At 39.0% G+C, this 12670-nt stretch overlaps 1 protein-coding gene across 1 annotated transcript in view; it reads right to left on the reverse strand.

Moving 5' to 3' along the window:
• FAM91A1 (family with sequence similarity 91 member A1) overlaps positions 1 to 12670 on the reverse strand; it is a 43487-nt gene that overhangs the window by 30223 nt on the left and 594 nt on the right. The window contains exons 2-8 of the mRNA XM_049633496.1: positions 7929 to 8013; positions 7113 to 7264; positions 5432 to 5489; positions 4662 to 4729; positions 3981 to 4094; positions 2641 to 2731; positions 2236 to 2298 (exon numbers count right to left, since the gene is read on the reverse strand). Of these exons, the coding sequence (XP_049489453.1) occupies positions 2236 to 2298; positions 2641 to 2731; positions 3981 to 4094; positions 4662 to 4729; positions 5432 to 5489; positions 7113 to 7264; positions 7929 to 8013 (631 nt within the window). The remainder of the gene's footprint in view (positions 1 to 2235; positions 2299 to 2640; positions 2732 to 3980; positions 4095 to 4661; positions 4730 to 5431; positions 5490 to 7112; positions 7265 to 7928; positions 8014 to 12670) is intronic.

A 12670-nucleotide genomic window follows, 5' to 3' on the forward strand; every position in this document is an offset into this window, starting at 1 on the left:
GACTATTTACATATATGTGCACATGTATGTGTACATATATACACACACACACACACACACATATACATACACATATATCTTAAAAGTACTCTATTCAAGCATAACAGAAATCTAGAATCTATAAGCAAAAGGGGAGACATAAATTGAACAAGTATACAGTTTGATGAATGATGGACTAAACATATTTTAACAATAGACCCTTTAGGGGCACCTGAGTGGCTCAGTTAAGCGACCAACTTTGGCTCAGGTCATGACCTCGCGGTTTGTGAGTTGAAGCCCTGCATTGGGCTCTGTGCTGACAGCTCAGTGCGTGGAGTCAGCTTCAGATTCTGCATCTCCCCCTCTCTCTGTCCCCTCACCCCCCCCTCTTTTTCAAAAATAAACGTCAAAAAAATTTAAAAAACAATAGACCCTTTAGTGACTATTCAAAGTATTTGTCTCCCCCAATTTATTTGTTCCACCAACCACAGTGCTTGTTTTGTTGAAACACAGCAGAAATGCTTTCTCTGAAATCAACTGCAGGCATCTTTTGTGCTGAATTTGATGGCTTCCACGTTGTCAAACTGCTTTTCATAGGTTATTACAATTTGGTGAACATTCTATGTTCCACGGTGATAAGGAAGGTAAATTCAGCAGTAATAAGAGCCTGAGTCTGTCCGCACCAGCAAACATTGCTAGACAGTAGGTAAAGCATGGCAGAACCCATCACTGTAATAGAGTAGCCATCCACTTGGCCCTTCTGACTACATCTTTTAAATGCACTTAGTGCTAACGTGAGTCAATATTCAAACTATCAATCCACAGGGACTGAAATGAACTAATCAAAAACCTATCTTTTCAGGGGATTCTCAAATGAGTCAATATCAGTTGATTGACGACAGTAAAGACTAGAGTAATGCCTTCATATTTTCCCATAGTGACAGGAAAGCACTACCAGCCCTGTCCTCCAGAAATCTCTTCCTTGTCAAAACCTTTCAAATTGTAAAACTAGTATTTTATTTGCTATAGCATCAGTTATATAAACAAGAATTAGTATCTCATTACTTTTTGATTTTCTTTCCAAATTTAAAGAATTCATGTATGTACATGGTTCAAAATCCATTTATTAAAGAATCGCAAACACATGGTAACACAGATAAAGGTCAGGATACAATACAGCATGATAACCTGTAAAGATTCAACACTGACATGAGGGAGTATTTCTGCAATAAGCCCCTACCATCACTCAAAGTCATTCCCTGGAAATTTTTGACATTAATATTTGATTACACAAATATTAAGTATCTTAGTATGGTAAAAGATACCAACAAATAAGAACGATAGCTCAGGGGCGCCTAGGTGGCTCAGTCGGTTAAGCCTCCAACTCTGGATTTCGGCTCAGGTCACGATCTCACAGGTTTGTGAGTTCTGGCCCCACATCAGACTCTGTGCTGACAGTGAGGAGCCTGCTTGGGATTCTCTCTCTCTGCCCCTCCTGTGTTCTCTCTCTCTCAAAATAGATAAATAAACTTAAAAAAAAAAAAAAAAGAACCATAGCTCAAAGATATGCTGGGAAACATAAAAACATACCTGTAACACACAACCTAAATTTGTTAAAAAATCTAACCTATAGGAAAAAAGCTTCACTGTGTTCAAGGATGTTAAGCACATCACTACTACAGGAAAAAAAAAAAAAAAAAAAGAAAGAAAGAAAAAGAAAAATTATAAGCAACCTAAATAACCAGCAATAGGAGAATGTTCTAATAAACTGATACATCCATAAGGAAATACACAAGGGCCTTAATATTGGTTTAACTTAGGGAATGGATGAAGGATGAAGGGAGGAGTAGATAAAGACAAAAAAGATGACTTCAACATGACAAAATAAGACAGGTATGTGGAGTTAAAATAATAGCTATGATAGGACTGAACATCTGTAAAAACAGTTATGCACTGAACAAAGACTAAAAGGACATAAATTTACGAAAACATTAACCTGATTTAGGATGCGAGAAATTTATTTCAGACTTCCATTATTTTAACATAGCATGTACAATAACGTGAAGATAAAAAATAAGGAATTTAAATAAAACCACCACAATGTGTTACAACATAACAAAAGAGAAATGTCTTTCTTTGAAAGATTCTAACATCATAGATCCTAGATTATGTGTCTAATTTATTAGGGTGATACATGCAACGTGCAGCACCTAGTAACCATTCAAAAAACCCTGGAAAGTGTTAGCATATACTTACCTGCTATACAACTGTCATCAGATATGGGTACATCCAGATAAATAAATCCTTTGTTATATAAGCCTACAGAAGCAAAAGTAGCTGTTTTAGATGGAATACTAAACAACAGTAAATTTAAAAAGAAACCAAAATTGATTCCTGATCTTCTGCAAAGATTCTTACAACTGAATACTAGGTAAAGGAGAAAAAAAATAAGCAGAAGAGGAAAAGAATTAATTAAAGTTTTCAAATCTGTTTCCTTCACATGCTCAGAACTACAAAATTAAAAACATTTTTTTACCTATGATTCATTTGTATAAATTTGTAGTGTATGTGAATAAAAGATTGAAAAAAATTACTATTAATTGTTGCTGGTTTAAAATTAGTTTTTATGTTGACAAAAGACCACTTCTACTAACCACTTACTATGTACTACATTGTAATCTAGTGATCCAGACAGCTGAGGGCCTGCATCGATGATCTTATCAATAGCACATTTCTCAGGCAAAGTGCATATCTAAGAAAAACAAAATAATTTCAATTAAATTCTGTCCAAATTAATTTATAAGTCTCTTGAAATCTCTTCATGTTTAAGACAAGGATTATCATGATGACTATTATATATGATTATATATTATCTATTATGTATGCTTATAAATATTAGGTGCCATTAGCTGAATGTACTACGTATTTTTTTTCTCTTATTGCTCTGGAATTCAGAAGAAAAATCTATGCACACAGCTGTCGATTAAGGTGCCAGAATATGCCACCAACAGAATCGAGGACAAATTATAAGCACCAATATTTGCTGATGAGCAGTAAGTGTTACCTAATAAATACCAATATTTAATCATCTTCTTTGAATGGGAATCAGATCCATTTGCTGATTCTGAACCTCTCAGATCACAAGTTTATTCAAATTCCACACGGCTATTATCAGCACAGGAAGTACATCACTATAGCTCTGTTCTCACACTGAAGCAAAATTCCTAAGCCTTCTGCTCACTGGATTTAATCTGTCCTCTGAAGTAAAATAAAATGTAAACTGAAAAAAAAGTCCACCTGCTCACTTCCATTTCTTCAACCACAGAGAGACATGACCTAGTGTCTAGGCCCTCTGGTCCACTGCCCTGCCCCTTTACCTCTAAATTAGCATCTCTTCTACCATGCGTAAGGCTTATCTCCAATGCGGTCTGACCACCCCTTGATCTTGACACTATCCCCCATCAAAGCTCCTACCTCGTCAGCACAGCGCTTCAGCAGAGTGATCAAGAGCACAACTTCCATAGCAACTGCCTCACTTAAAATCCTGGACGTTCGCTACCACTGTGACTTGAGCCGTTACCTTATTTCTCCGTGCTCACTTTCCTCCTATGTGAAATGGAGTACGAATAATACACCACTCTGGGGTGTTGCAGGAATCACATGAGACGCTATAAAAGTGCTTGCAGGAGAGCTGGTGGAGCCGGCACACAGCAAGCGCCCGAGAAGTGTTGGCCGGTGTCATGGCAGCATCACATCACTTCACATGAAACTTCTACTTAAAGTCCCCAGATTACTGTACGTGGACCAAGTCAAGTCTTCCTCATTATTAAAGAGTGTCTTTCAAACCCACCCATATGCTACAGTCATTTAAAACTTTGAACTTAAGTTTAATTTTCTTCAGGAAAACCAAACAGTGTTACTTCTTAGAAAAATTACAGAACTATGATGAAGAATTACAATTTAAAACATAAAAGTCATGTCTAATTTCTAAAGGGACCTACCTTTATGTCATCTTCTGTGATATACCCAGCCTGCACCACCCACCAAGCCTCTATGGCAATTTCCACCGGCTTCACTGGCAAAAGATCACGAGCTGTTTTCCTTCTGAAAAATTTCTGCAACGGTACAAACATTTAAGAATTTGCAGTCAGCCTGAAATCACGACTTTCTTTTTTATTGATCACAGTGTAAGACTGTTTCCAACAGGCTAAATATCTTTTTAAATTCCCATGTTTTAAAATCTGAAGTACTCTAGATGTACTGAATAGAAAAAGTCACTCTTAAATTATTTCAAAGTAAATTACTTCAAAACACAAATCATTAAGTCTCGATCTAAATCCAGAAATTCAAAGGAAATCTAGGAGGTGAAAACAAATTTGAAAAATGTGTACTCATTTCAACCATTAAGTGAACAGTGGGAGTGGAATCAGCAGGTAAAAAGACCAGCAGAGCAAAATTGATTTTTAAGAATAAATGTTTTATTCCTTAAATGTTTTAATTCAGTAATCGCATAGGCATAACCTAGAGAATACCGAAGAGGTGTTTTTGGTATTATTTCTGTATTATGCATATTTTACTTGATCGAAGAAATTCAATTCATTATTTTTACCACTTAAAACAATTAATGAGACTGTATGATAAGGAGGAAGAAACGAAAAAGGAAGGAAAACAAGTTAACTCACTTTTGATGACCGACACTGATTCATCAGATCAATGTACTGGTTTCTTCCTATGCCAAGGAGCCTTAGACCTGAAAGAAAGCCTTTCCTTTAAAAACACGTAATGCATCTTAAAATGCCAGGACACTCAGGTCTTTTAGGAAAAAAACCCCTTGGCTTTTGTTCACCTTTTGGTCACTGACTGATAATCAATATCAAATTAAAAGGAATTCTCAAACGAAATATAAAAGAAAACCCAAACTGGGAAAGATGAACTCAAGCTGACACTTGTGACAATGTCACATGGGCCAATTTTTACAGAGCAGAAGCCCTCCCAACTTCAGGAAGTCAGGACATCCTTCTCAGCAAAAGTTTCTTCCTACACAACAGAACTGTGTCACATGTCAGATACACACTTCCTTAAAATGAGCATAACACAGCAGGTTGTATTAGTAACAACCGTGTGTCAATGCTGCAAAACCACTGTGCACAAATATTCTTCCCTCATTCGGCACACAACACTGCCCAAGCATCAGGGAGAATTTCACTTTCTAGAAATACAGAGATTAGTCTCATTTTTCTCCTTCTACCACTCCAAAGTATTCCCCGTAGACATTTAGACTACATCTTACACTTGACTGGTATAAAACTGATAAAACTCCTATCAACAGTGGTGCCTGCTGTTCCCATGTTTCAAGTGTTTTAGGTTAAAAACACACATGATGATACGGACTATAGCATGCACACAGAAAGACAGACTCTAATCATTATCTTCAGCATAATTAAATACTTACAGTCGGCAGCAGTAAAATTGGGCAAGGAATCATAACTTTTCTCACTGTTCATAATGTCCTTTCAAAAAAAAAAACAATTAAAAATCCTAAATGCAAAATATCCTTAGATAAAAATTTGCATAAATATGTATTACTACAGCCAAACAGAATAATAATTAATTATTGGCACGAAGCCCTGAGATTCGAGTTTGCAACCTAACCACGCATGCCACATTGTGGTACTCACTATGTGGTTCGAACCTAGTAACTGAAGATCGGACTTTCAGGTCTGGATTCTCACAGCACTCTCTATGAATCCCAAACATTTGCCCTGTAACCTCTGCCCTGTGGAAGCTGTGCCAGGAATACCCCATTTAGAGCTCTGGGCTCCAGCCTCTCCACACCTCACACCCAACCCTAGAGGCGTACCCCGAAACAAGGGGCGTGATGGCTCACAGCTCCATCAATATGCATCTGACACATGCGCTACCAACCAAGATTTTAACCACTTAGTCATCTCTGCTCCTACGAGACCCAACCAGCAGCAGAGTTAAACGCAGTATCCAGCTTTTTTCAACTCCTGCCTGTTTCTCCAACAGCAAACCAACTGTTTACTGTGGAGATAGGGCCCATTTTCAGCCCAGCAGCTATACCCCATGGTGTAAGAACAGAAACCAGAGAGCAACAAGCACGTGGATGTAACCGAAAGCGGGTAACTGAGGAAAAACCTCCCTCTATTTTCTCTCCTAAACTTTGTGGTCAATACCAGCAAAATAATAAAGAGACAGCCATAACGATGCTACTCACTGATTAGCTACCGCCTCCATTATGCTGCCTTGGTTCTAGTGAAAAGGAACTGACAGAAACCTGGGCTGTCAGGCCTCAATATTTCTCTAATGTTTCCTTCCGAATGGGGACGCGGGAGACGCAGGGCAGCATAAGTGCCCGTGAAGAAGGGGCTCGGGGAGAAAAGCAAAGGGAGATCTTGCAAAGGAAGCCCCATTGGAAAGGAACCTCACTGTTACTCGTAGGTTCCCAACTCCTTCAGTTCTAGGCTTCTCTCTGCTCTGGAAGCGGTGAGTGGGCCCAAAACAGCAGCACTCACATAAAATTAAGTAGCAAATGAATACTACATAAACATTGCCAATCTTTACATACAGCTCACTTAAAAACAGTATATAACTGGTATTTAAAAAACTGCTTTTGGAGGAAGGCTAACATCTAAAAGTTAATAATAAAGGAATGAAATTAGAGCCCGGGCCTAGAAACATATTTCTGTTTCTGACACACGTATTGCATCATTAATTCTTTCTGTAGTCAGTGAAGAGTTAAATGCATTGTTTTTCTGAGCCCGGTGGTCAGTTCCATCACCTGCATTTTCGACCTTCATCATGTGTCAAAAGCAGTCTGTTTTATAGAGACGCTGCTAACATAAATCCTTAATGCTACAAGAGCACAAAGGGTCAACAAATGCCTTCGAGAACCCAGAAGAAAAACAGATACTCTTCCGCCATGAACACCTGGAACTTCCAGCAGCTGCTTAGGTGAGTGTGGCGCAAGCGGTTAACTTGTTACGAACACTCCCCTCTCTGCTGTAAACTCAAGAATGATGGCCAATGTGGCGGAGATGTGCAGAGCCGGGCACTGTCGGCAGAGTCCCTGACAAGTAGCCCGTGATGGCCCATGTACACTGCCAACTCACCTCCATGATCCCAGTATAATACGAAAAGGGTGTTATCCTCAGGCCCTTTACCATAATATCTGACAGATGGTAAGGGTACAGCATGAGATGATCGCGACTGTACTTGAGGAGCTCCTCATAGTATTTGCGCTCATCTTTCTTGACATGTTTAACTGGGGAAAGAGAAATTATCCAGTTTTTTTACACTTACATATAATTACAAATGCAATAGGAACTACTTCATAAACCAACCTTAATAAAAAATAAAAGCACAGTAGTTGGAAGAGAGCAAACGAAACACTCCAAGTTGGAACAAAGAAACAATCAGGCCACAGAGTGCGAGCAGGGGAGGGGCAGAGAGAGAAGGAGACACAGAATCTGAAGCAGGCTCCAGGCTCTGAGCTGTCAGCACAGGGCCCCATGTGGGCCCACAAACCGCAAAATCGTGACCTGAGCCGAAGATGGACACTCAACCAACTGAGCCACCCAGGCACCCCAGTACAGAGCTTCTTAGAGTCTGTACATGGAATACTTTCAGTACTGTGAAACATGTACTGAAAAGACAGGATGGGGCACCTGGGTGGCTCAGTTGGTTGAGCGCCCAACTTCGGCTCAGGTCATGATCTCCCAGTTCATATGGCTCTCTGTCAGGGTGGAGCCCACTTCGGATTCTCTGTCCCCCCCATTTCTGTCCCTCCCCCATTCGTGTGTGCTTTCTCCCTCTCTCTTTCAAAAATAAGTAAACATTAAAAAAAAATTTTTTTAAAGATAGGATTAATGAAAATGGTAAATCAGCAATAGTTGTTTCCACCTCAATATAAAAATGTCTCTACTTACCTAAGTTATTTCTGTATCGTAACTGATTGCGGATACTGTACAGAACAACCTGCTTTTCATATTCTCTCTGTGAATTTCCAAGACTCTAAAAAAAATAAAATAAAAAATTCAAATAGTTTTAAAAATAGCCTCTGAACTAAACAACAGTACTTTTTCCTCATACAATTTCAAAACCACTCCCTCTAATTTTAATCCTCATACCTCTAATTTCCAGAACTGAATACAGAATATTTTCTTAAATGTTATTATACTAATTTTCATGCTATGACATTAGAGCAAAAATTCAATGTGTTTATTATTTTTAGCCTGCCTTCCTAAAGGACTTACTGAAATTACCTAAAGTGCTTATCAAATAAAAGAGCAGTCTGAGAGCATATAACTTCATTAACAAAAAACTAAGTTCTATTTACAAAGACTTCTTTCCTGATTGTTCCTAATTCGTGCATTGAATAGACAGATGGATAAATGGACGGATGGCTTCATGCACCTACATTTTTCTAAAATGTAAGACTGTCAACAAAAGACCTTGTCTGCTAATTGTTTATAGCTGATGGCTATAATTATCAAAAATTAACATTTCTGGAGAATGTACATTTCAAATGTACCTCTAAATGATAAGATAACTTCTTAAAAACATCATCTCCTTATGGCCTCATTAAAAAATATTTAGGGGCGCCTGGGTGGCTCAGTCTGTTGAATGTCCAACTCAACTTCAGCTCAGGTCATGTCTTGGGGTTTGTGAGACTGAGCCCCATGTTGGGCTCTATGCTGACAGCGTGGAACCTGCTTGGGATTTTCTCTCTCCCCTCTCTTTCTGCCTCTACCTACCCCCACTCACATGCACGTGTGTGTGTGTGTGTGTGTGTGTGTGTCTGAAAATAAACATTAGAAAAAATCCAGACAATTTTAGAATTTTGATGTTTTTTAAAGAGCAAAAAACTTTCCCACTGTGCTTTAGTGTTTTAAGCTCAAAGATAGATTCTCATGAAAGCAAAGCATAAGTGTGTCTGATTACAGTCAACATTATATTCAATGTGCAACCATAAACTTAATTTAATATATGACTGCTATCCCCCTTCTAATTACTGGGTATGATCCTCCCAACACGCTGTAAAATAAAATTAGACATTACAGGAGACTAATGGCAAAAAGATCAGAAGATTCAGTTATTATACTTCCTACTCACAGGTTTGAAAGCTGAGGTAAACGTCCACACACACACACACACACACACACACACGCGCGCGCGCGCTTTCACCAAAGGCCATCTTACAAGACAGATAAAACTCATATTTAAATAAACCAGCACCTAACTGGACCCACTGGTGGGATGTATTTTAAGAAAAAGGTGATGTGAGAAAACTAACATCTCTCTTCCTTCATCTAAATTAATTAGTTTATCACAGGCTAAACCGTGACTCATTTTACTGCCTGAATATATGTGCTTAAATTGTTCCATTCTTCTTTAAAGTTACAAGTGGTTAGTAACAAAGTTTATTATCGAGAAACCGCTCCACATCCTCCACCCAGCACCAACGCCAGGGTCAGTAACTAAGATGTTGAGGGGAGTTAAACACTGGGCTTGCTGTGAAATTTGTAAAGGGTCTCCTCCAGCTCCGCTGCCACATAAGTCTCCTTCTCAAGGAACACAAAACACACACACAGAGCACCACTTTGCTAGAATCTCAGCAACCTCAACATGAGGTTTTGCGCTTCTGTTTTAAAATAAATCTCTTCATCTATCATGACTTACAAGCATTTTCTCCCTTTCTAACTTCATCCCTGGTAACTCGAGAACAAAGAGTGTAATCACGCCGCTCAAAATGGAAGGGTCTGTTATTTCTAAGCTAGTTAGAGAATACAGTGTTTAAATGCCTAAGCCTCTGTGCCAGGCATTCAAAGTAATGACTGGTCCTGATCAATCAATACATATGTGTACCCACAGGTATCTAAAAACTACATTAAAAGTTGATTTTATTCTTCACTACCCATATACATAAAATATAACTGCTTTGTTCACAAAGATTCTTTGGCTTCCCTCCCACTCCTACCCCAAATTTCCCACCATTCGCATACTAAAACACTGTTACCACTACAGGAGGCAAACTAAAAGAAAGGTCATTTTACTCTGAGATGCGCTGACCCTGCAGAAATACTGACCAGATCTGACAAATGAAGCTGAGCTGCATATAATGGGAACTATAACAGATTAAAGAGTGACATAGGTACTGGTTATAAAATACCCACTGTGCACCAGATTTCGCTAAAAGCATAAGGAATTTTTTTCTACGGACTTTTCTCCTACAAACCCCAATCACACACACACACACACACACCCCCCAAAATACACCAAATCTTTAACTGACCTTTCACACATGACACAGAACCTCATAAGACTTCCCTTAAAACACCTATAAATTGTCTTTGAATCATCAATACAAAATACTGATAAACTACAGAAATATCCTGAAATAATGGCGTTATCTATAACTTTTTAACGTACTTTTTAAGCTTTTGTATAGCCATATCACATAAAAACATTTCATCCCACCCATATAAAAACTAATGGCTTTAACACACATTTTTTAAAAATCTGAAATCACCTTCTGGCTTGACATACCTTTTTTAAAAAAATCTGAAATCACCTTCCCCCAGTTTTCAGAAGTGGGAAATGAGTCATTTCCAAATTAAACTCATCAAAGCTTACTGGAAATGCTATCAAACTACTTAGTATTATAATGGCAAAAAACAAATTCTTTCCATACAAGGACTACTTCCCACTTTGAAAGTGACTGAGCTTTAGCTCCCTGAAAAAAAATCTCAGACTCATACCATCACTCATTCACTCCAAAAATGTTTACTAAAAGCCAACCACATGATAGGTGCTCAAAATGCAAAAGCAAAAAACAAGTAATGTATGCAGCAAATGCAACACAGTGGGGTCAGTGCTGTGGGTGAGAAACACAGCGCTGTGGAGAATCAACTGCTCCACATGTAGAAAGTCAGGGAAACCTCCCTGGAGAGTTCTGACATTCAAGAAGCTACAAGTAATCTCTAGGAGGAGACAGGTAGTGCAGGACTGAGCTGGCATTTAGAAATCTCGCTCCGGTGTAATGTGAGGAATGAATGAGAGAGAGTCCCATCCTGCGGACAAGAGACCAAGGAGAAAGGTGATGTAGTAATCAAAGGCCAAGCTTGACCTAGGCCAACAGTGGCATGGCTACATGAAGTCCAAGGAAGCAACTTGTATGGGTTTTCCAACACCTTCTATAAGCAGAAGCTCCTTCTAAGCTAAAATGGCTACTCTTTTTTAAGTGATCTTACCAAAACTAATTTTAATTTAATGTCACATCTGTACCTAATTATAACTCTGATCTGTGATTATTTTTAATAGTCATGACTAAGTATTAGATATGCTTTTGCCAATACAAATTTAGATCAATTATTCATGCTGAACATAATCGAATCATCCATCTTTCTTCCATTATGCTACATTTATTTCTGTGAAAAGAAGAGTAGAGAAAAGATGGAAACAAAGAAAAAGATTGCTGGTTCCTCCAGTTGTCTTTGGATACACCACAAAACCCTAAAGAACAAAAGTACCAAAGCCCTCATTCAAGCTTAACAAGAGAAATTTACTCAAGTTTAGAGCTTTGTTCTTTCAAGTCAAGATAAGTGCCACATGGGCAGCCACTGACAACCAAGAATTCCTCCTCTGTCTTTCTACCTTCTAGTTTTTTTGGGTATCTCACAGTGAAAGCACTTTCCCTGCCACATGACGCATCACCAGAACCTTAAACTATTCATTTCTTAGAACTAAGCCCCCAAGCTGAGGGAAAAAGCAAATAATCCTTATACCATCACCACCACCACCCGAAACTCCGATTATAACTCCCCAGCACCATTGGAAACCAGAATTTCACTCTCAACCAAGTGGAAAGGGAGGAAACCTGAAGGTCAATCGATGGTCTATGGTCTGAGAAACAGTGCTTTATAGGCAGCATGTTATCACTACCTTCCTAAGATTCACCACCACCTGCTGTATTAGGCTCTCGTTCATTTATTTGTTTACTGTCTTTCTTTACTAAAATGTAAGATCCATGAAAACAGGGTCTCCGTCTTGTTGACTGGTGCAAATTAACCACCAGCACCTACAAGAAGGCACAGTGTGCAGGTGTTCAATTACTATCTGTTGAGCACCGAACAGAAATGACACTCAAGCAGTTGAGAATTAACCCTCAGAAGAAAACCTCCTGTCAGTCTCTTGTTGCAACATCTCTAATGAACCTATCTTGCCTAGAGGATAAAGTCCCACAAAACCAAGTACGAAAGCCCCTTCAAAATCTGGCCCTGCCTGCTTTTCCAGACTCATCTGCTACAACCTCCACGCACTCACAAAATCCCACCTCCGAACACCAATATACCCACAACTCCACCTCCCGTGATACTAAGTTGCTAGCTACTCTCAGAACACGCTCTTTCACTCGTGCGAGCCTCGTAAAACAACTTTCCCACTTCCCGGAAAATCTTATTTCCTCTTATCTCTCATTCGTCCTCTAAGGCCCAATTTCAATGCCTCCACCACACAGCCTCCAGACACTCCCTGGACAATTTCTTACCCCCTCCTCTGTGTGCCCACATATACTATAATACAAGTACGTATGAGCTGCTATCATTCTGTAACGTATTTATTTAACGTTCGTCTATTCCCCACCATCCTAAAGTTCTGGAGGTCAAGAACC

The sequence above is a fragment of the Panthera uncia genome, chromosome F2 (assembly GCF_023721935.1).
Source record: "Panthera uncia isolate 11264 chromosome F2, Puncia_PCG_1.0, whole genome shotgun sequence".
NCBI classification, from domain to species: domain Eukaryota; kingdom Metazoa; phylum Chordata; class Mammalia; order Carnivora; family Felidae; genus Panthera; species Panthera uncia.